Source organism: Pinus tabuliformis, chromosome 5_2 (genome assembly GCF_031772625.1).
Source record: "Pinus tabuliformis cultivar Carrire ecotype Pingquan chromosome 5_2, CPIR1, whole genome shotgun sequence".
NCBI lineage: Eukaryota > Viridiplantae > Streptophyta > Pinopsida > Pinales > Pinaceae > Pinus > Pinus tabuliformis.
Genome location: NC_142306.1, coordinates 499,158,972 through 499,184,945, shown reverse-complemented (window position 1 = coordinate 499,184,945; position 25,974 = coordinate 499,158,972). Strand labels below are relative to the sequence as shown.

Genomic DNA, 25,974 nt, shown 5'->3' with positions numbered 1-25,974 from the left:
GGCAAACATGGCTGAAATGGAGGGGCATTAAGCCCTTGGTCACATTGGGAGCTGGAGAGCCGCGGGCAGAGAAACGAAAAGCACCAACGTACAAAGGTGGGACCCACGACCTGGAAACTAGCAATTTTGATTGGGGTTCCCTTGAACGGTAAGAGGTTTTGGAGGAGAGCAGAGCAATCCCACTCAGCGATTGATGGATGGCAGCGGAGGTGAGAGGAAAACCGTTGTGATTGCGCATTATCGGTCGATTAAGTCAACCGTGCTCGATGTGCGTATGACATTGGATCGGGAGGAGCCTAGATCGGACGACTGAGATTGTGCCTGATAGAAAGAAGCGGAATCAATAGGGAATTAAGTCGCAATTTATGGGGATTTGGAATCCGTTGACCTCCACGATGGAGAAAGAATGTATCCACAACATAACCGAAGAAACAAATCGAAGAACAAGCTTGCGCTATTCCGATGGAGACACACGGCTACTTCCCAAGCGTTCATGCTGACATCGAACAAGGAACTCCAACCACGCAGGCAGTAGGTGAATCGACGTAGGCAGGAGAGGAACCGAACAGGCATGGAGATCGAATGGCTAAAGCCATGAATAGAGACTGTCGAGTAGAGATTTAGAGAGAGGAGGAATAGAGAAGAGTCCAAGCAACCAAGAGAGACAGTGAACAGTGAAACCTAAGACGAGGACTGAGTAGAGAGAGAAGTAAAGCCAAACAGAGGAGACAGAGGGCCGAGCTGACCACAGACAACATCGAGCACCAGAGAGCTTAAAGAATCAAGCCTTCCCATAGAGGAATCTATTCGGATTGAGCATCATAGTGGGCTCTTTCCACTGTAGACCACGGGTCACAGAGCTGGTAGGAAGAACAAGAGTCTGTGTACTCTGAGTGGCTTGGGGAATCCAAGAACCACCCTGCCAAGCAAAATCTGCTTCAGGAGAACTCATATTGAGTCCCTGTATTGTAATTTCTTTGTTGAAAGACACAATAAAACAAGGCCGCCATTGAATCTAGACTGGAGACGTAGCCCTGGAGAATAGGGTGAACTCATTATTAAAAACTGCTTGTGTCTTTATGTTTCTTTCTGTGTTTCTCTGCTGTCTTTCCATTTATTTTCTATGCATTGGCAATCTGATCGATCTGTTGTTTCAATAACATAGAATACACACACCATCACATGAGTCTGTAATACCTTTTGTTTAATAAATCTTCAACTGAGGTCACTCATTGGGTGATTATCAGATCAAGTGGTATCAGAGATCTAGGCTGTAAAGTTAGACAAGCTTGTGTTGGTTTAGCTATGAATTCTCACTAGATCAAAGCTCAAATTAGGAGAAGGAGAATTGGTGGAAACTAATCCTGAAATTGGGAGAGTCTATTCTCGGAAGACAATGTTAGATGAAGGTTCTGGAGGGCCAGACCCTTAGTTCATGGAAAGTTTTCTAGCTATAAATTCTATGGTAGAAGAAATGTATAGGGACTTTAGAAAGCATAAGGGTCAAGATTCATCAAGCTCTAAGCAAGATAAAGAAGAAGATGAATATCATTCCCATGACCACTCCAAAGGAAAGGGGAGAGAGTAAAGCTTCCCTACACCTCCTAGTAGCCCTGTGCATAATAAGAAGGCATCTTTGATTAAGTTAGATGTTAAATTTGATTTGCCTATATATGATTGAGAGCTAAATGCTGAAAAGTTGGGCAATTGGATTAGACAAATTGATGTGTATTGCAGAGTAAAAAATATAGACTCAGACAAGAGTAAGATTCAGTTGACAAGCCTACGCCTAGGAGGCACTACCTTGGTTTGGTGGGAAGGCAGAACCCAAGATGATATGAGGAAGCATGGTAAGACCACCTCTATCTAGAGTGAATTTGTTACTGCAGTCAAAAAGTAGTTCTATCCATTGGCCTACATGCAACAAGCCATGATGAGTTGGCAAACTCTTCGATAGTTGAAAGGGCAAAGTGTACAAGGGTATACTCAAGAGCTCAGAAAGAAAGCATTGATGTTTGGTATTTCACTAGACTCACTAGAAACTCTTTTGAAGTACATTGGTTGTCTACACAGCTACATGAGGCATACTATCCTAACGTTTAATCCCACTAGTATAGATAAGGTATCTGTACAAGCTACTCATCTGGAAGATAGAGGAAAGAATGGAAATCCAGAAGTTGGGGGACCATTCCAACCCATTGTAAGAAATAGCAAGGAGAAAAGAAATCAGAAGTGGAAAGAAAGGAAGGCTAACACTACACAGAAAGTCAAAGCTTCATGCACTCACTGTAAAAAGGAGGGGCATGATGATGAGCACTGTTGGATTCTGCATCCAGAGCTGAGACCTAAGAAGTCTGATGGCAAGAAGAAGAAGACTGCTACAGCTATTTAGAAAGATTTGGGGTCAGACTCAGGAGATGAAACAATCATTGTAGCCACAGGTATAAAAGGTAAGAATTCTGAAGCATCTACTAGTAATTCTGCTCAATCTGTTATTGATGAAGAACATGAGAGAAAAAGGCATGAGCTTTTCCATATTGGAGCTGTTTCCAAAAATCAAAAGATTGATACTTTGTTTGATAGTGGCTCACACGTAAATCTAATTTCTAAAGCAATTGTAAAAAAATTGGGATTAGCAACTACACCTCATAAGAAGCCATACCCATTAGGATAGTTGAACGATAAAGAAAAACTACAAGTGACTAGACAGTGCAAACTCAAGTTTTCTTTTGGGTCAGCATTTTTAGATGAGGTTGAGTTAGATGTAATTCCTTTGGATATATGTAGAACTGTTTTAGGAAGTCCTTACTTGTATGATAGAAAGGCTATTTTCTATAGAGATGAGAACAAGTATCTACTTGTTAAAGATGGAATCGAATATTTTGTAAGAGTTCATGAGCTCAAGAATAATTATACTCTCATAAACTCAGGACAGATGAAAAGAATGATAAATTCCTGCAAACAGTTCTTACTAATTGTTGTAAGGGAAAAGAAAACTAATAAAACCAATTTATTTGAGGGTTGTAATTTTGATCATCAAGCTGATATAGAAAATATTGTTTCAGAGTATGATGTCTTGTTTCAAGAACCTCAATGTCTGCCACCCAAAAAGAAAATAGTACATGATATTGTTTTGCAGCAAGATGTTCCTTTGCCTAACATTGGGATGTACAGGTTATCTGCTTTAGAGAATGCTGAAACCAAGAAGCAGGTGCAGGAGTTGCTCGAGAAAGGATTCATCAGGCCTAACACATCACCATGTGGGTCACCAATCGTTTTGGTGAGAAAGAAAGATGGCTCGTGGAGAATGTGCATTGATTATCGAGCACTAAATAAAATAACAATAAAAAATCGTTATCCCCTTCCTCACATAGATGATCTTTTAGATCAACTGAAGGAAGCTGTTTATTTCACCAAGTTGGATTTTCACAGTTGATACCATGAGGTCAGAGTTGCAGAGCAAGATGCATGGAAGACTGCTTTCAAAACAAAGTAGGGATTGTATGAATGGTTGGTTATGCCTTTTGGCTTGACCAATGCCCCTACTACTTTCATAAGATTAATGAATGATGTACTCAGACCTTTTCTTGATAATTTTGTTATTGTGTACCTGGATGACATTCTGGTTTTTAGTAAGACGTGGGAAGAACATTTAAAGCATGTTAAGCAGACATTAGATGTTTTGAAAATAGAAAAACATTATGTTAAAATCTCCAAATGTGAATTTGGCAAAACCTCTCTAAATTATTTGGGTCATATAGTAGGGGGAGGTGAATTGAAAATAGATCCCTCTAAAGTGGCAGTCATTGTAAACTAGCCTAAACCCAAGTTTGCTATAGAAGTGACAAGCTTCTTAGGAGTAGCACAGTATTGGAGGAAGTTCATTTCAATTTTTCTTCAATTGCAGCTCCCTTACATGCTTTGACAGGATTGAACAAGGTGTTTCAGTGGGGAGGAAAACAGCAGAAAGCCTTCGACACCTTGAAGGAAAAGATTAGTATAGCACCTGTACTAGCACTGCCAGATCTACAAAGACCATTTGAGATCCAAACTGATGCCAATGACTATGGCATGGGAGCAGTTTTGACACAGCACGATAAACCCATATGTTATCATTCCAATACTTTTAATCCTGCAGTGGTCAACTATCCTACATATGATAAGGAATTGTATGTATTAGTTCAGAGTGTGAAAAAGTGGAAACATTACTTAATAGGCAAAGAAATAGTAATACATACTGACCATCAGCAACTTCAATACCTACACTCCCAAACTAAGTTGCAACAATCAAGAAATTATAGATGGAAGGGTTTTCTACAACAATTTCATTTAGTCATCAGATATAAAAAGGGCATACATAACAAAGTTGCAGACATGTTATCTAGACCCATTATAAATGCATCTACCATACTTAAGCACAATTATGTGCTGCATGAAAGCTACATAGAACAACATGCTTAGGATATGGACTTTAAAGATGTATATGAAACTTTGAGTCAAGGCAAAAGAGTAGAAGAATTGGACTATCATGTAAAGGACTGACTCTTATATCATTGTGGGAAACTCTGCATTCCACAAACTGAGAGAGAAAAGATAATTAGGGAAGCACACACTTCTCTAATATCAGGTCACTTTGGGGTAAGTAAAAGAGTTGCGCAGCTGCAAAGGTTCTGTTATTGGCTGGGAATAAGTGAGACGGTTTCTAGATACGTAAAGGGATGTGCTATGTGTGCTAAAAGCAAGCCCATCAACGGAAAACTAGGCTTCTACACTCCATTGCCAGTTCCTTCTCACCCTTTGGAAAACATTTCCATGGATTTTGTTGGAGGATTGCCCAAATCTAGAAAAGGTAATGATTATCTATATATTGTTGTGGATAGGTTCAACAAAATGTGTATTTTGATACCCTGTAGTAAACAGATTACAACTGAACAAACTGAAAATTTATTCTTTGAACATGTATGGGTTCATTTTGGATTACCCACTTCTATTATATCTAATTGAGACACCCGATTTGTGGGAAAGTTTTGGTCCAGTCTGTGGGAACTAATGGACACCAAATTAAAGAAAAGCACAGCTTTTCATTCATAAACAGATGGCCAGACAGAAGTAGTTAACAGGATAGTGATCCAGTTACTGAGAGGATATTGCAGCAAACACCTAGGCTTTGGGATGAACACTTGTGTTATGTGCAACATGCTTACAATAGAGCCAAACACTCTTCTACCCAAAGATCTCCTTTTGAGGCCTGCTTTGGTTTCATAGCAAGGTCTCCCTTGGATTTTGTCTTTGGTAAAGATACCATGGTGGATAGACACAGTGATGTGGACAGGGCAACTAGGTTCATTAAACAAATCCAGGAGATCCACCAGACAGTACAGGAACAACTAGAAAAGAGCTAGGCCAAGTACAAGGCTAGGCATGATAAGCATCAAATGGAGCATAGTTTTCATGTTGGAGACCAAATCTGGCTGTATATCAGTAAGGACAGGATGCATGATGAAGGTAAGAAGCTAAAACCTATCAGGTATGGACCCTTCAAGATACTTGAGAAGATCGGTGAAAATGCTTTTCGCCTTGATCTTCCAGATTACATGCACATCTACTCAGTCGTGAACGTAGATTGCTTGAGGTTGTTTGAACCTTCAATGATTGAGGACCCTGAAGAGTAGAGTCAATTGCCTTCTGTTGATGATCTACTACCTAAATATCTTAATGAGTTGCAGGAAGATATAGTGCTGGATAGGAAGGTAAGGATGACACGAAGTGGACAGGTGGAATACCTCAGGATTGGGCTTAAAGGTTCGAAGCCGAGTAGTGTGAAGTGGATTGAGATTGGAAAAGTGAGACAACAGTTTCCTCACTTAGTCGATGCTTGAAGAAAACCAACTTTTGGTGGTCCAAAAGCTTTTGAGCCGGGAAGTCGTGATCCAAATTGGATCCACAAACGACTGTCAAAAAACCATGACTGTATTGGGATGAAACAAATCCTAAAGAATCCAAAACAGCAATTGAAACACCCTGAACCAGTGGCCATGGCAGCCGATGAGGAACGACAAGGACCTCAGTCAAAGCTCGCTGACCAAGGCCCATGGAGACTACGCAGGTGGTCGATGTAGCCCCTGGGAGCCCCGAAATGGGAAAAGGAGCTGATTTTCGATGCGTGATTAGCGCCTAGGTGCTAATCGCGCATCGCTAGGAAAACGAGGCCGAAATGGAGGGGCCTTAAGCCCTTGCTCAAGTTGGGAGCCGGAAAGCCGTGGGCGGAGAAACGAAAAGCGCCAATGTACGAAGGTGGGACCCACAACCTGGAAACCAACGGTTTTGATCGGGGCGCCCTTGAAAGGTAAGAGGTTTTGTAGGAGAGCTGAGCGATCGACGCGTGGTAGTGGAGGTGAGAAGAAAACCACCGTAATCGAGCGTTATTGGTCAAGAAAGGAGCCCAGATCGGATGGCTGAGATTGCACCCGATAGGAAGAAGCAGAATTGACAGGGAATTAAGCCGCGATTTAAGGGGATTTGGAATTCGTTGACCACCACAGTGGAGAAAGAATGTATCCACGACATAATCGAAGAAACGAATTGATGAATAGGCTGTCGCTGTTCTGATGGAGACACGTGGCTACTTCCCAAGCGTTCATGCTGACACCGAACAGGGAACTCCAAGCATGCAGGCGGTAGGAAAATCGACATAGGTGGGAGAGGAACCGAACAGGCATGGAGATCGAATGGCTAAAGCCATGAACAAAGACCATCGAATAGAGATTCAGAGAGAGGAGGAATAGAGAAGAGTCCAAGCGACCAAGAGAGATAGTGAATAGTGAACCCTGAGAGGAGGACTGAGCACAGAGAGCAGTAAAGCCAAGCAGAGGAGACAGAGGGCCGAGCTGACCACAGGCAGCATCAAGCACCAGAGAGCTTGAAGAATCAAGCCTTCCCATAGAGGAATCTGTCCGGATTGAGCATCATAGTTGGCTCTTTCCACTGTAGACCAAGGGTCACAGAGCTGGTAGGAAGAACAAGAGTCTGTGTACTCCGAGTGGCTTGGGGAATCCAAGAACCACCCTGCCAAGAAAAATCCGCTTCAGGAGAACTCATATTGATTCCCTGTATTGTAATTTCTCAGTTGAAAGACACAATAAAACAAGGTCACCACTAAAGCTGGACCGGAGACGTAGCCCTGGAGAACAGGGTGAATTCATTAAAAACTGCTTGTGTCTTTGTGTTATTTACTGTGTTTCTCTGCTGTCTTTCCATTTATTTTCTGTGTATTGGCAATCTGATCGATCCGTTGTTTCAATAACACAGAATACACACACCATCACATGAGTCTGTAATACCTTTTGCTTAATAAATCTTCAACTGAGGTCACTCATAGGGTGATTGTCAGATCATCTTCCCATTGGAAAACGTATGCAGTGTATTAATCGATTCCAACTGATTCTTACAAGTATAGAGTATTCATCCTCCAACATAATCTTCTTAACACGACCAAAAAAAAAATACTATCGCACATGTTCTTGAATTGATTATAAAGCATATGCAATGGTTGGACGATTGAACGAAACAAAATGTCAAGATATATTTATGCTTTCATGAAGGTAGGTAGAAAGACAGGTCGTTGATCTCTATGCCGAAAACAAGAGAGATATACTACTTCCAGCCATTAAATCTGCAATTTCACTTAGTGGCAAAAAAAATATCTAGGATGCTCTCGTAGGGATTCAAGTTATAAGCCTCTACTTCCAAGTTATCATCTAAACACAATAACATTATTCCTCACAAAGAGCAACCAGAATAATCAGTCAACATGAAATGAGTACCTTTGTTGCATGCAGATCCTCTGTAGGACACACGCCACCATGTGGAGAATGCTCCTGATCGCCGTTGAGGAAGCAACCCTCTCTTTTGTTGTTTTTGTCTGCATGAAGGCGCACACACAACTTCAAATCTCCTCTCAAATCCAACTATAAAGCTGATAGGAATTCACCAAGATTTCAAGACCGAAAATCTGAGAAAGGAGCAATAAATGCTCAGAGTGGCCACAAAACTAGTGGATCAAGTCAATTTACAAGTGGATAAATTTCCTTCTTTGATACCAATGTAAGACACACAAGAGTGGAAACTAAATCAAATGTATATTAACCAATCTCAATCAATGATGTACAATGTGTACATATTAATACATACAAGAAATAATTAAATTAGTTAGAGTTCTTGCACTCCAATAACTACCCAAACTGACCCAAGGTTAATCCCGAGGATTAGATACCCTGTTCTCTCTCCAACTTTCACAACAATGATGCATGGAAAAGATCCATTTATTTCGATTGTTATAAAGGAGCTTCGGTTGAAGTAAGGTAAAGGAGTCACCGGGGAAGTAAGGTAAAGGAGTATGAGCTAGTTTGGTTTGAATTATGTGATTTCCTTTTTGCAGAAGCAAGGTAGCTATTGCATGAAAATATGTCTCAATTTGCCTCAAAGAACAAAGCTGCACAAATTCGGATTGGCTTAAGGGAGAAATCTAAAACCCATAGCTGCACAAATTCGGCTTGAAATAGGCAGCCCAGAATCGGTCCCAAGCCTCTTTCAAGTTTATCATCAATTTCACAAACTAAAAAGCAAAAAATACTTAGAGAAAAAAAAAGGTGACATTGGCACCACATGATTTTGGTTAAAAAAAGGGAATAAGATGTATTACTCCAGAAAATGGCTACTTCCACAAGGAATACATTTTGTAATCAAGTTCCTTGTCATTTTCATACAAAAATGTGTTGCATAACAATCTTAGATATATAAATTTGATTTTCTTAGTCTGCGTGTTTGCAGTCAATGAAGAACGTACATGTAATAAAAAGTGATCACGACCGGCACGTGAAATGTTTGTCGATTGCTTCTTCTCGTACGCAGGGCGGCGAGGGCTGCAGGTATCTGGAGATTCCATTCTTGTATGCCCACGTTCATGTGGTGTGATCGATTTTCTGTAGTCGCCACTCGCCAGTCATATTTTGCCGAAGTGAAAGGACAAAGATTTCACTGTGCAATATTGGTAGCTCGCTTTACGAAAAGGATAACTGCCATTAAAATTTAACTACTGCTATGGGCATAAAAGGTTAATAATGTGGACATCTCGCCCAATACCCTCCCCTTTTAAAGCTCTGAATTATGTAGAGGGCAGCAAAGTGGCAAGCGCGTCATGTGTTAGGGAGTCTATTTGATGTCAGACAGGAACCATTACGCCCGCGAAAATCTTGAAAAAGGCAACCTTTGTGCAAGGATGGGAGCACAGGTGCTATCCGGCGGACTAAAGCCTAGTCCCAATGTCTAAAATGGAATTCGTGTGGTCTTTTTGGAGCGTGATATGTCAATTTTATAATAAACAAATGACTAAACATATCATAGCCTTCTATTTTTTACTGAATTGACCAGATATACTTGGTTCCAAGATAGGATTCATCTCCTAACAAATTTTTCTTAATATCTACTTTATGCCTCTTTGTCCACCAAAATCTAATTGTTCCACTATTTATCCATTTTACAATAGTAATGTGATAGATGGATGGCATAAATCGAAAAGTTTGACAAATTCAATATCATTATATACATTGTTTCAAAGATGAAGAGGCCTCATCAACATGATACCATTTTGTTTCATGATAATATTTTATTTCATTATAGAGTTAACAGTTAGGATAATTGAAGTTAAAGATGTTTGTTATTGGAAATTCGAGTTACTTTGGATTTATTACTCTGTTTGTGAGGCTTGTAACTATTTTATGGTTTTAAAAACCACTATTCAAACAGGTCTAAGTCATCAAAATTATCTTGGGATCACAACTACTTTAAATATTGTTTTTTTTGCAAAATGAAATTCTCAAAATCCAATAGTTCTAGTGAGACTTGATTGTTTGAATTGACAAACATTTTGTTAGACTTTGATCCACTATGTGTATTTTTTTAAAATGTCTAAGTCATCAAAATTATCTTGGGATCACAACTACTTTAAACATTGCCTTTTTTGCAAAATGAAATCCTCAAAATCCAATAATTCTAGTGAGACTTGATTTTTTGAATTGGCAAACATCTTGTTAGGCTTTGATCCACTTATATGTGTATTTTTTTCTAGACCATTTAATATCATCTCTATAGGTATAACGACATGTCTCTCTTGTTAGGCTTTGATCCACTTATATGTGTATTTTTTTGTAGACCATTTAATATCATATTTGTAGGTATAACGACATGTCTCTCTTGGTACAACCGGATCTTCCACCACTACTCATCTTTTAGAATTGAACCTTGCCAAAAAATCACAAAATCCCTAATTTTTACCATTAAATCTATTCTCTCTAAACATTTATAATTAAAATTTACATTTTTATAATTACATAATAATTTTTTTTAATAAATTCACAAATATTTTGATTTCATTACTTTTTATGATGATGATGATGATGATGATGGTTAACGTCCATTGAGACCAAATTGGTCTATCGGACCTATAATTTTCTTAGTTTTTAATTATCTGACTCCTCGTCTTTCTTGGTGAGATTGGTGTTGTAGCTTTCTTTTTTTTCTCTACGGTCTTCCAACTTCCTTTATCTTGCATCTCTTTCATCTCTTCTGGTTCTTGGGACATTGGTGTTTTAGCTTCGCGATCTATTGTGTTCGTCCTTTTGAGGATAGTCGGAGAAGAAGTTTGGTCTAGGAGATCTGCTTTGTTGTTAAATGAAGATTTATTTTGTGCAGTATTCGAATCTTCATAACTGTTGATTTGTTGGGCGGGACTTTCTCCCCGCTTGTGTTGAGAGTTGTTTCTTTCTTGCCCGATTTCTGGTGATTCATAGTTTTCTCTAGAGTATTATTCTTTGATGACAGTGTAGTGTTCTTTTTCTGCTCCTTCCCACCATGTAGATCTGTGGTGGTTTATTCTAGCAGAATTTTTATGGGAGGCTTTTGGGCAATTTTTGGCTAGATGGCCTGTCTCAAAGCATGATCAACATCTGAAGAGGACACTTTCATAATCAAGTTTTTGGTTCCACACCTAGTCTTTACTTGTTATGTTTATTTCAGCTGGGAATCCGGTGTTGAAGTCCATTTCCACACAGATGCGTGCATAGGTGGTTCTGGCATATTCCTCTGTTTCTGGGCACTTGTAGTAAAATTTCCCAATTGCATTTCCAATGGCTTTTAGCGAGGAGAGATTCTAGAGATGCAAGGGTAGGCTTGGCAATCTCACCCAAACTAGTGCCAAGGTTATGGCTGCTGTAGAGGGATCAAATGATGGGTTCCATGGCTTCATGAATAGCCCTGATTTTTCCAAAAACCAAGGTCTCGTATCTAGAATACATTGTCTGCTTTCAGGGTTTTCAAAATCTACTATAAAGAAACCCGTAGCACAGGGGTAGATATTAATTTCATCAGAAATAATAGGCTTCCATACCTCCGAGATCCAATTGTGGAGAGCTGTTAGCCGCGGCCAAAAACCATTGAACCGACAGATTAGGGCACTTTTGGAAAACTTCAAAGCCTCATCGAGTGAGGCCTGGACCACTTGGACAGTGGGAGCTGGGGCTTCACTGACAATATGGGCAGGAGCTTGCCCTCCAGAAGTGGATGAGCCAGCAGCTATTTTCGTGAAGCTAGAAGCCATATTTTACTTGCCCGTAAAACCTAGCCACAGAGAAATAAAACAAAAGATAAGATTAAATCTAGATTTAGCCAGAGAAAATTAGATCTAGAAGTATAAAATCTATAATTGAGCTAAGAGGCTCATTCTACCACCCTAGTATAAGCGAAATATTTTCATGGTCAATTTGGAGTCGACAACCGTAGTTTTAAAATGAATTAAAAAATAATATTAGTTAATAAGAAAACGATTTTGGTTAGAGAAAAACAAATAATAAATATAAATACAATTAAAGAGTTAAATGAATCTAGGTTGCTACCATTATTTCACATCATAATCTAACACTTATAAGTCTCGGAGTTTTTTCTGGACATATTTTTTTATCAAATTTACTAAAAATTTGAAATATAATAAAAAATACATTCTAAATAACATAAGACCATAACTTAACCATCAATTATTTAACTCAATACCAATATAAAATTTCAAAACATATAATAGTTAGAAAACACTTTATTCTACATTTCAAAATAATACTAAGAATAATATCAAACAAAAAAAAAAACTGAACTAACTCACCTTTTTACGTCATATCTTTCACTATTTACATAAATTAACCGTAATATAAACATTTCCACTCACTATTTAATTTTATTCAAATAATAAAATTAGATTTCACATCCAATTTTGAGTTTAAGATTATTTTTTTTTAATTACAAATTTACAAATAATGTTATATAAAATTAATGTCTACTTGGAATTAGTTCCAAATTATTTTAGTTATAAATATAAATATTAAATATTTTTAATATTCTAATTATAAAATTATTAACAATCTAATATTAATAATATAATATTAATAATATAGAAATAACATAAAGATGAATATTAATCATAATACATTTGAAAGATAAAATATTAATATTAATAAAATAAAATTTTGAAGCAAATTTCAAATTTAGATGATTAATAAGTAAAATTTAGATGATTATAAGATATAAATATTATATTAAAAGATAAATGTAATTTTTACCATTTCATATGAAAGATACACGTTAAGATAATATAATACTTTCATATTAATTATAATTATCATTAATTCAAGGTAACTCTCCATTTCCATCACATAAATATCAGGTCTATTGCCTTTGTAAACTTTCCGAGGGCTCGGCAGAACTGTAGAAATATAGAGCTCCATTTTACAAAAGTTCATTTTAGCTTAAATATATATTTTAATTAATAATGTAATCTAAAATTTAGAAGATATTTTTTATAGTTTGAAAGTATAATATTTTTTTTTCATTATCCATTCTATGTTTTCGTAGACAAATTAATATTTTAATTATTAATATAATATACATTAAACATATCCAAAATATTCTTTTGTTTTATGTTCCTTAATATAATAAAATTAATTTGATTCTTAAATTGAATACTTTTTGCACGATTGACCATGATGAAATTTGTAAATTCTGTGTTTATCTCACTAATAAGCCATCTCTATTGTAAAGAGAGATTCTGAGGAAATTTAATTTAGGTCCAGATCAGAACTAGCACTTATCTGGCATGGATATATTGGCTTCCTTCAGTAAGCTCCCTCAAGATGCTCATCCTTAATAGCCTTCCCTCGGTGGACCGGAAGCGATCTTGGTATACAATGCCAAGCTTCTTTAGCAAAATCGGTCCATAGCAAACAAGCTTATCAGCGTTGATCAATCATTGTTGTCACTATTGCAAACATTTTCTATGAAGTGAGCCAGGCCAGAATATCTTTACATCAACCGCAAGCAATTCCTTGGGGCACACCTGCTAGATTATTGTTCTGGTGCCTGTGTATGGTTGTCACTAACGACAGTCAATTGAGTTACACATTTAATTTTGGTGTGTTTCCTGCATCACGAGAGGCATTCAAGATTCAGAGTAAGCAAGATCAAGGACATTCTGAGGAGATGGCAGGTAGTTACTTCCCCAAGGAACGCATTTTATAATCAAGTTCCTTGTGATTGTCATACAAAACTGTGTTGCGTAACAATCTAGATGTATAAATTTGATTTTATTAGCCTTCGTGTTTGCAGTAGTAACGTAAATGTAATACAAAAGTAATCACGACGGGCACGTGAAACGTTTGTCGATTGCTTCTTCTCGCACACAGGGCTGCAGGCATTTGGAGATTCCATTCCTGTATGCCCACGCTCGTGTGGTGTAACCGATTTTCTGTAGTCGCCAGTCATATTTTGCCAAAGTGAAAGATTCGACTGTTCAATATTAGTAGCTCGCTTTACGAAAAGGACGATCGCCATTAAAATTTAACTAGTGCTATCGGCATAAAAGGTTAATAATGTTGACATCTTGCCAACCACCGTTGTTTCTTAATGCTGTTAAGTATGCAGAGGGCAGGTTGTTTCTTAATGCTGATAATTATGCAGAGGGCAGCGCAGTGGCAGTCGCATCATGTGTTAGGGAGTCTATTTGATGTCAGACAGGAACCATTACACCAGGGACATTCCTGGAACGGCTAATACTGTGTGCAAGAATGGGAGAATAGAGTTCTTGTAGTTTTTTTTATGGTGAGATGTAAATTTTCTAATAAACAAATGACTAAATATATCACTGCCTCTCTTTTTCTTTTTCTGAACTGAATTGACCAGACATATTTGATCCCAAGATAAGGATCCATCCCTAACAAATTTTACCTAATATCTACTTATGCTTCCTTGTCCACCAAAATCCAATTGTTCACCTATTTATCAATTTTATAATGTTAATGTGATAGATGGATTGCAAAAGTTCGTCAATTTAACATCAGCATATAAATTGAAAGTATGTTGATTTAATGTGTTCTCAGAGGAAGAAGCTTGGTCCACTTGATAACATTTTGTTTAATCATATTATTTTTTTTCAGTGTAGAGTTAACATTTATGCTAATGAAAGATATGTTTGTTATTAGAAGTTCAAATCATTTTGAGTTTATTAGTGTATTTGTGAGGCTGGGAACCATCTTACTTTCTCCCTTAAATATATCATTTCTAACTTTTATAATTTACATTATTATAATTACAGTTTTATAAATAAAATTAATTTAAATTTTTTTTTATAAATTTAAAAATATTTATATTTTATTATTTTTTCTATATTTTAATAAAAATAAAAATTTATAATTGTGCCTAGAGTTTTATTCTATCATTCAATATGAGCACAATGTCTGATTATATGTCTAGTCAACATAAAAGGCAACATATTTTTTTTAATTAATTTTAAAAAATATTTAGTTAATAGATAAATGAAATTGATTAGAACAAAATAAAGAATAAATGTAAGAAACACAATTAATCTTAACACAATTAATCTTAACACAATCATTCAACAAATTCATAATTAGATGTATCTAGGATAGTACCCTTATTTTATATCTTAGTCTTACTAATATAATCATTATATATTTTGGAGTTTTCCTTAACATATTTCTATTCAAAATTTCCATAAAAATTTGTTAAAATCACTAATCAACCCCAATGGTCTCAAAATTATTCAAAACTTTAAAACTATAAATACAAAAAAAATTACAAATAACCATAATTTCACAACCAATTATTTAACTAAATACCAATTAAAAGACCTAAAACAGATAACAATTTGACAACATTTTACTTTACGTTTTATCATAATATAAAAAATGAGTTCAAACAAAGAGATAAACTTAATTAGCTCTGGTTTGAAAGGCCTTTTAGTCGATACCTTTCACTTATATACAATTAATATTTACACTCACTAACTAATTTCATTCAAGTTATAAAATTGTATTTTACATCGAGAAGAAAACATATATGGTTTTAAGCGTAATCTTTTTTGCATTTTATTTTTTTGACATGGACATTTTGAATTACAAATTTACTAATAACGTAATTCAGTTTCGTTTTATTTTTTAGTACTAAGATTTTGAATTGCAAATTTACAAATAATGTAATATAAATAATATCGTGCAATTAATTTCAATTTAGTATAAATATAAATATTAATATTAAATAGTTTTGATTATTTAATTATAAAATAGCTAACAATATACCAATATACTATTAGGAATATAGAAATAACCTTAATGGTTATGTGAAAGGTAAAATTTTAATATTAATAAAGAAAAATTTCAAATTTGAGATAATTAATAAGTGAAATTAGGTCATTGTAATATATAAATATGGCTTAGTCTAATTTATAAATGAAATGATTTCACCACATTTTTTCTGGTTATTTTTAATCAAAATTTATCAAATATTTTTAAAAATTTAAATTTGAATTGTTCAACTTGCATAATTCTAATGCCCCAAAAATTTTTCAGACCGCTTAATCAATATATAGATTCAAAAATATATTTTAAATAACAAAAAAACCTTAAAATTGTATTGCAAAATTTTAATGAATTCTGAAGAAAAAACTATTTCATAATTAAACTACTTATCTTAAAAAATAACTGAAATTCTTACCCTACATTAAAAAAATACAAAAATAACTGAAATTCTCACCATACATTAAAAAAAAATACAATTAAAATAATATAATAATTTTATATTAATTATAATTTTCACTAACTCAATTCATAAATATGAGTTAACCGTTCATTTCTGTTACATAAATATCAGGTATATAGGCTTTGTAACCTTTCGGAGGGCTCCGCAGAATTGTAGAAATACAGAGCTCAATTTTACAAAAGTTCGTTTTAGCGTAAATATATATTTTAATTAATAATCTAATATAAAATGTAGAAGATATTTATTATAGTTTAAAAGTGAAATAATTAATTTTTATTATTTATTTTATGTTATTGATATATATTTATATTTTAATGGAGTCCAGGTCTACTAATTGTTTGGAAGGTTAAAAGTGGTCTGAATCTCCGTAAAAAAATTTCAATTTTTTTTAGTAGCAATGTTTGAATCATTTTTTTGATGGTGGAAATGGATTCCGCACCATGAAAAACCTCTAGAGAACCCAAAATATTAAAGTTTGACTACTATAACTTAAACTTAGACAAATTCCTATTAGATTTTATCAAAATATGTCGGAATTTCCACGATTTTGAGGGAAAAAAAACAGTCTAGACTGCCCCTATTTTAATTATTAGTTTTATTTAAGAATATTATTGTAATATAAATTAAACATATTTAAAGTATCTTTTTGTTTTATGTTTTTAATTTGATAAATTTAATTTCATTGGTCAATTGAATACTGTTTGCACAATTTACCACGGATGAAATATGTAAATTCTGTCTTGATCTCAATAATAACTCATCTCTATTGTAAAGAGAGATTCTGACGAAAGTTAATTTAGGTCCAGATCAGACCTAGCACTTCGCTGGCATGGGTATATTCGCTTCCTTCAGTAAGCTCCCTCAAGATTATATTCATCCTTAATAGCCTTCCTTCAGTGGACCGTAAATGATCTCAGTATACAGTGCCAAACTTCTTTAGGAAAATTGGTCCATAGCAGAGAAGCTTATTAGGGTTTATCCATAGCAGAGAAGCTTATCACAGTTCCAAACAGTTTCTATGGAGTGAGCCAAGCCACAATCAATTTATACCTACCTCAAGCAATTCCTTGGGGCACACCCGGTAGATTTTCGTTCTGGTACCTGTTGGTTCTCATTTAGGGTTGTCTCTAAGGACTGTCAATTGAGTTACACTTTCAATTTTGGCATCTTTTCTGCATAGTCAGAGGCATTCAAGATTCAGGGTAAGCAAGATGAGCAAGATCAAGAACATTCTGAGGAGATGCCAAAGCTTTCCCAAGTTGGTGCGTTCGTACAGTAATCTCACTTCCAATCGTTCGTACAGTAATCTCAGTTCCTTTCGTGATCCATTCTATGGTCATGTTAATGAGGGGGATGAAGTTATTTCAACGGATTTTGCAAAAAAGAGGCGGTCGAATCTCGTCCCGGCAGAAGTTTACAAAGTACACGAAGTGCCCAAGGGATGTAGGGCAGTCTATGTGGGTAAGGGTAGGAGGCGATATTTCATAAGTGAGGAATACCTCAACAATCCTTTGTTAAGGGCACTGATTGCTGAAAGGTTTAGGGATGGTTTATCGATTGCCTGTGAGGTAGTGATGTTCGAGCATTTGGTGTGGATGTTGGAGAACGCCGATCCAGAGGCCATTCAAAGCGATTTAAGCTTAGAGGAATTGGCCCAATTCTACACTTCTAACTAGTGCAGGCCAAGGAGTTGTGGATCACCTCTAGTGTTGCCTTTAGGCAGAGGCAGCAACATCTGATTACACTCATTACTGATCGTATATTCTGGGCAACAATAGCTTGAGGACCATATGTAGCTTTTGATCCCTATAGATGTTTGTTTCCACTTTTCTCGCATTGATCTTTTACAGATCGCAGACTATGTTCAGATGATTTTAGTAGTATTCCATTTGAGGACAAATGCCAATAAAGATAATGAAATACCAAATGGGCGAATGTTTCTGTGAGAATAATCTCGCAGCCAAATGTCATTGTAACCGATAATGGTCATGTAGGCAGCGCAGGTTAACGCGCAGATTTCTTAATTGCCATGTAGCTTTGAACTGGAAATGGAAATGGTAGTTCTCACATTTTTTCCGAAGAAATCTAGTAAAGTATGCTTATTACCTATATAGGAAAATAAATTTGGTAAAGTCAGTTGCAGTTCGCTTGCAAAAATTAACTGGTGATTTGGTTAACATTAAAAATTAGAATTCTCGTCAATATATACATATATATATGAGAGTGAAAATATAGTGAATAACTTATTTCCACATTGGATTAAAAAGCAGAAGATTGTTGATAAATCACATTACAATTAAATTAAAATTTAATTAAATTAATAAATATTTTGATTTTTTAATGGGGAATGTTTCTATGAGAATAATATCGCAGCCAAATCTCATTGTAACCGATAATGGTCATGTTGGCAGAGCAGCAACAGCTTAAGGCGCATATTTCTTTGCATGTAGCTTTGAACTGTATACGGTTGTCTTCTCTTTTTCCGAGGATAATGGTAAAGTATGCTTATTATCCATATATAAAAATAAATTTGGTAAAGATAGTTTCTGTTAGCTTGCAAAACACTAACTTGTGATTTGGTATATATATATATATATATATCAATCAGTGTGAAGATATTTTCCGCATTGCTTAACAAGCGGAAGAGTCGAGAAATCACATTGCAAGTAAATTAAAGTTTAATTAATTAATAAATATTTTGATTTTTTAATTTAAATTAGTTTTAAAATTTAAATCAAATTTTCGTTTTTTTTTATCAGTTAAAATGTATTTTTAATATATAAATGAATTTGAAATTAGTTAAATTTTATATATTATATTACTCAATTTTACAATTTAATTTGTTTTTATATTTATCTTGCATAAGGTTTTTAAAGTTTTAATTTAATTTATTTATAATTTTAAAAAATTCTTATTTTTATTTGGAATAAAGTTTTAAATTTTTTAATTTAGTTATAATAATTAATAAGTGGATGATGGAGATTTAACTTTACGCATTATTTATGGAATATTTTAACCAATAGATATTACTATTTTAGAATAAGACTTAATTATCAATAATTAAAGATGGATGGTAGGCATTTAATAACCCAACAAAAAGGCAAAATCTTGTTCTTTATCCAAATTCGAAATCCATCCAAAAAAATTCGCGACCAATTTTGTATTATATCACAAGTTCATATAAAATTAAAATTAAAATTTCTTTATAAAACCCAACCCCATATATATATATATATCCTTGTGGGTCCAACCCTAGATCGTCAGGGGCTAGCCTTGACTTGGGTTTTGAGGTTGTACCTTCTGTTTGCAATTCTTCTCTAGGCAGACTCGCTCCTCCAAAACCTTACTAGGTCGAGTGGATTTAAAACCTCCCTACTAGGTCGACTCGATTTAAACCCTACTACATCAACTGGATTTTAGTCGACTAAGCCAATGGAGATTCAATCGAAAGGGACTTCAATAGGGGAGAAATATGATATCAAGTTCATTCATATTGGGGGATATATATTGTGAAAAAAATGACATAATGTATTGAGCATATAATAGGCGTCAAGAGTTTTTATATCTTGTGTATAAAAAATAGAGCTCAAAGTTAATGAAAAATAGAAATGGATACAAAAAATGTTAATGAAAAAATGGATACATACAATATGTAATGAAAGTAAGGGTTCTTTAAATTGGAAATGTGTATTGGGTTCATATTAGTAGGGGTTTAAATAAAGTGATTTTTAGAGATATTTTCCAATATGTAATCAAATTAAGGGTATTGTTTAGTATGCCATGAATGTGCATCCTATGTCAGAGGTTCATTTAATGAAACCCTATGATTGAATATGACTATCCGAATTTTATTTCGCTTTGGCTATTTCCACACTTGGTCAAGGTTTGGCGATGTGTTTTGTTTATAAAACTAAAGCGCCCATAGAGCCTGACTCTTGAGTACCATAAGCTAATAATGGCCTCAATGTTACTCGATGGTTTTCATGTTGGACCTTCAAACTACATGCTTATCCAACATATTTGTCTCTAAATCGATTTCCATTTTTTCTCTATTGAGGGATAAAACAAAATCGAGGCACAAACACTTCTTGCCCATACTGTAGTTCATGCCCTCGTATCAAAGTTCCATTCATCATCAATGCCGACTCTTTCTAGAGCATTGCATGGTCCTCTTGCACTTCAATAAGAGCTAATATGATATACACATAGAACTATACAATCGTGTAGCTAAACTCTATTCAACTTCACTAAGTTACACATAAAGCTTATACACAGAGACTTTGCCAATTATCCAGGAAACAACAAAACATGGAACACCTTTTATTGAGCACATGGGTTTGAGGATGAATGGTAATGCACAAATGCACAACTTCTCCCTTTAAATTTCCTTCAATAATATAAAATTCCAAGAAAATTTAGTGGCTCTCCTACTAAGTTCCAAATTAATAAAATCATATCTATAGAGAGACTATACAGAAAAATTGTACACAAGTACACAAAGGAGATTCCAAACTCATAACCATTCCTTTATGAAAAAAATGCACATGAAGGGTTACAGACTGTCTATCCATGTCCATGTCCTTTCTCCTTCTAATGCACCGGGAGTTTTCTCCGCCTATCCTACACATACACTTCTGTACAATAGTATTGGCTAGGGAAAATATCTCAACAAAATAGTAAAAATGGGATATCTATCTAACATTATAAAACTACGAGATTCTACACGTGTCAAATTAGCAAATTCCCACTTGACTAATCACCAAAATGAACTAACACCTAAGGTTAACACTTAGCACTATTTACAAAGGCCCAATTAGCCAAAACAAAAACTGATCCTAAATATCCTAACTAACACCTCAACTTAACACTTGGCACTATTTACAAAGGTCCAATTAGCCAAGACACTAACTCATCCTAAATATCCTAACACCCTATGGCTCTTTCTCGAATTTAGACACCTGGTCTTAATTCAATCCTCCTAACTAATTCTTAATTTATACAAAAATATAAGTGAGGGAAATAAAATTCCTTTTAAAATTTGCATGACCCTTTTGTCCTTCCAATAAATGGTATGCCTAGGGTTGATGCTCCTGCATTATTTAACCTCTATGTTAGATTGAGCTCTATCTTAAAACTAGCTATAAAAATTAATATGAACTAGTGTCATATGAAATGAGTTATATTTATTTGGTCATGTGGTATTGATAAGCCATTGTTTTATATGTTTTTGGCATGTGTTATTGAATGTCATCACATTAACCCAAACCCATTTATAAATTAACATTCTCCCTTTGTAAAATGGAATTGAATCTCCTAATTAAAAATTTTGTTACATATTTTTCTTAAATATATGAATATTTAATTCATATATTAATATTTTTTTACAAAACAATAATAAATCAAATTAAAACAAATTTTTAATTTAATTATTTTTCACTATTTTTTTAATATTGTATAGTGAAATAAGTGTTTTAATGCTTTTCATGAATTATGCTCACTAACATTTACCAAGTCATTTAATTTAGAAAATTGAAAATTATCTAAAAAATAGTTATATCATTTAAAGAAATATATGTAAAATATTTTAAATTTAAAAAAAAATTATAGTTTACGGAATATAAAATTTAGATAATTCTCAATATTGTAAAAATATCTATTTATAAATTAATAATATTCCTAATAAAATTCGAATAAATTTCTAATATCAGATATATCATAAATTGATATTTTATAGCCATTGAATTTCTATAACTGTGCTAACAAACATATTTATAAGTTAATATCACCGAGTGACGCTTGTCCACACCGCAACAAAGATGAAGACTGAAACCTGCGATAAATATTGAGTGACGCTTGTCCGCATGGCAACATGGAAGACTATCGGACGAAATAGATGTTCTAAATCTAATGTCTCCACATATATCTTGAGTTGTTCATCACGCCAAAGCCGTCTCCAACTGACAAATTTCCGATTAAAGTTTTTTATTAAAAATATGTAGCGTGTAAGTGGGATTGAATGCCGTAACCCCTAAATTAAGCTCGTCGATTTAATGCCATAACCCTCGGGCACGTCCAAACCGGTTACTGTCATTAACGCACCCGATTAGCAGGGATTGTGATGTAAGCTGCAATGGCATGTATAGAGGGATTTGCTATTAACGTGCTGATTGTGACGTGCAGACTGGCAATCTGGCATTTCAAACTTAGCCAAGATGCGCACATTTTCCTCCAAAGAAACGACAACTATGACAGCCCTATCGGCACGTTACCCTCCGCAACCCTAGTACATCGTTCGGTGGGTTAGCGTAAAAATTGTATGCAAAAACAGTGGCCACTCGAACACTCTGGATGGAAACGGAAACCGAGATCGAACAGATCTGGCATGCTAACTGTTTCATGTTCTTGAAGTGATTCTAATTTTAAACCATCTTGCACGATATGGACTGCGATATCCTAGTGTGTACATGTTCAACGGCTACCACACTTAATATTATGGGGGGAAAGCAGTTCGAAATAATATCATTATAGAAACTTGAACTATAATTTCCATTCCTAGCAATAGCTGATAATGTTAATTGACTTATGTATAGGGTGGTTGTTATGGTGTCGGTAGGAATTTAACTAGTTGTCCCGCATCCAATGCACCTCGCATGTCTATGTGTAACTATCGAATTATGGTTAGAAAGAAAGAGGAGAAATACAATAATTAACATACAGAAATCATAAGAGCAGTTGGAAATAATATCATTATACAAACTTGAACTATAATTTTCATTCTTAGCCATAGTTAATAATGTTAATTGACTTATGTATATGGTGGTTATTATGGTGTCGGTCGGAATTTAACTATTTGTCCCCCTCCAATGCACCTCACATGTCTATGTGTAACTATCGAATTATGGTTGGAAAGAGAGAGGAGAAATACAATAATAACATACACAAATCATAAGAGTGGTTGCTTTTTTCTATTGGTCACACAAAATTTGTATATGAACTTATGGGTTAAACCTTTTCTAACAAGTGACTCGCGTAAAACAACTTGACATGCATACACATTCTAAATTCAGCTTTTCCCACCTTGATATGCACAAACACTCTAAATTCAACTTTTCCCAAACTATAACCTAATTCGAAGTAACTTAGGTTGACTTAATTAACTAAGTCTCATAAATTTAGCCAACTCAGGCATACGAGAGTAATTACAATTTCTAAGACTCCCCCTTAATTATGATCATATGACTGAATATAACTCAAACATGACTTAACTTGACTCAACTATGCCTACAAGGATTACAATAGAAAATTGATTCAATCATCACTCAAACATGCTTGATGGTCTATGTTTCAACTAGGCTTACAATGACTCAAAACTTTTACAATTTTCCATGTTCTTCTTCTTTTCTTCCAATTGCTATATCCTTGAAATTTCTTCATTCTCTATTGCGTGTTCTTGCTGTGGGATCCATATTTCTTTACTTGTTGTTGCTACAACATTTCCTTGACTTGCCTTGAATTTGACTTCATTCAGTCTCCTACAACTTCCTCTTCAAGGATTTGTTTAACTATGGATTGGTGCAACCACTTTCCCAATTCAAACTATCTTCTTCGCTCTGCTTCTTGTGCTTTATAATCACGACTTTCTTTCTACCATATTTCTTGATAGAAGAATCTTATCTCTTCTTGACTCCATTGCTGAAAAATGGTTTTAATGCATTCTTCATTGTTTTCAGAAATTTCCATATCATTCTCTTTACTTTCATCATCATGTACTACTGTTTTTTTCTGTAATTTGTATACTGGAGAACATTATTCACCATTTCATTCAATTCTTTTATTCCAATTGCTGCTTTAAAACTCTAATCAATTTTTTCAAGTGGCTTCTCAATTCATTCTTCAATGAGCTTAAAATCTGCAACAAACTTATTAACAACCTTGTTTTCAAATTCTGCCTCTGTGCTATTTTGAACACCTACATATTAAAAAACAATGTTAAAAATACATTTATTATGTCTCTGTTTAACTATGGAATTATATATGAGAGTTCGATTATAAAAATCCAATTATTGTGTACAATTTTTTTTGGTTTTTTCGATGTACTACTTATTAATTGCACCATTTGTCCCGAGACACCTCGTTTCACACCTACAGTCCATCTGTGCACTGTCTGATCCTATGGTGGGGAGGCCAGAGTTCAATTGGGGTAACCAACTCACCCTCATGCTCTGAGGCAGTGAGCCATTCTATTGTTCTTTGCTAGGGTTTTCGATCTACTACCTGCCTCCATAGCGTCGACTGGTCACTTGTGACTTGCAGGTAACCATAAAGTCACACATTTAAACCATTTTCCTTCCTAACCATGCTCCTTTAACTTCCTCCCATAATGTTTTTCCTTGTCGTTCTCACAAACTTCACAGGTATTCACAATAACCATAGGAGCGCTACCACTACCGAGGGGCAGAAGGGATTTCGAGATGGATCTCCAGATACAGCCAAGTAATTAGCTCACATATAGTGTGTATTACATTTTGATATTTTCCTACCCTCACAATGGTGCCTTTCACTGTAGGGTTTAGAGCTACACGCCGAGACTTGGGCCACTATACAGGAAATATCTGCCCAAGCGGAGCGTAAATGCTTTTATGAGTTGTTTTTTATTGAACGAAGCCTCGGTTCAAAACTAATAGAGAATTGTTCATTCTTTTTCATGTTCGTTTCATTAATTTTTTTTTTTTCCTTAAATGTGAACTCTATGCCAAGGTCACACTCAAATTCTCATTACTTTCTTCATTTTCCAAATTTTTACTCCTCCTCCAGAACTATACGAGGTTCAAGAACTTTTCCCAAAATTGGGGTTCTTACTTAATCCCATATTAAATGTGTACATGGGTTGCTTGCAATTTGATAAAACTCTAGTGGGATTACAACTCCTCATTTATTATTGTATTTATAGTTGTTATTATATACTTTTTTGAATGCAGTCTCTCGACACGACTATAGTTACACTAACTGTAATTATTTCTTTGTGTCTAAAAAAAGCTACCATATTTCTGGTTAGAGTATCCAATGATTGTAAATTTAAGTACTATGTTGTGATATGACGTTATATTTAACTCCATTCCAACGTTTTCAACTTTTCTTATTCTTGGCTATGATATCAAACTTGGAAATAGATGTTTACTTGAAAATATATTTGTTCTACTCTGGTTGAACACTCAGATTTGTTAAGAAAAAATATTTAACTTATTGACTGCTACAATATCGGAACAATAGTATGCTTGCTTACAAAGATTTCTTTAATATTTCTAGAGTTCGATCACTGGTAGATTTGTTAAAGTTACGAGTTATCATTTTAATTAGCTGTTGTGCAATACACAATTATTCTTTGGCTCACTTAACCGTATATAAGTTCTTTCGCATTTATATTGATAGTTTAAGTCGGGATTATTTTTGTTTCTTGTTATTAACCTGGCCTCGAGTGGGACCTAAATTATTTGGGACCTCCTGAACACCCTTAATGTGTTTAATTATAAATTTCTTTATGTTTGCATACTGCTTTTGAAATACCCTAGGTTTGTTACTTCAAAGCTTAACCAAAATCACTATACTAGTTAATTCTGCATAAATTTTCTTTCACTCTCACTATAACTTGCTCATGTTACTTTTCCTTGTTTTATATTTATATTCCCACTCAAACTTACTTACCCTTCCGTGTTTATTATTTCTTATATTCATAAATATAAATTCCAAAATTTACTTCTTTAAGGCTATCAACATTTCTCTAGATAACTGAATAAGTACAAAAATCTTTATTTCAAATTTAAG

At 34.7% G+C, this 25,974-nt stretch overlaps 1 protein-coding gene across 1 annotated transcript; it reads left to right on the top strand.

The window, feature by feature from the left end:
- The first annotated feature begins 17,013 nt into the window (after positions 1 to 17,013).
- On the top strand, positions 17,014 to 18,261 carry LOC149159886 (auxin-responsive protein SAUR78-like). Its single transcript, XM_089433573.1, has one exon. It carries the CDS (start codon positions 17,364 to 17,366, stop codon positions 17,826 to 17,828), a length of 465 nt encoding a protein of 154 aa, XP_089289699.1. The 5' UTR covers positions 17,014 to 17,363; the 3' UTR covers positions 17,829 to 18,261.
- Positions 18,262 to 25,974: the final 7,713 nt, after the last annotated feature.

Excerpts from the sequence above, each read along its gene's own strand:
- LOC149159886 (XM_089433573.1), top strand. The coding sequence starts at position 17,364 with ATGAGCAAGATCAAGAACATTCTGAGGAGATGCCAAAGCTTTCCCAAG.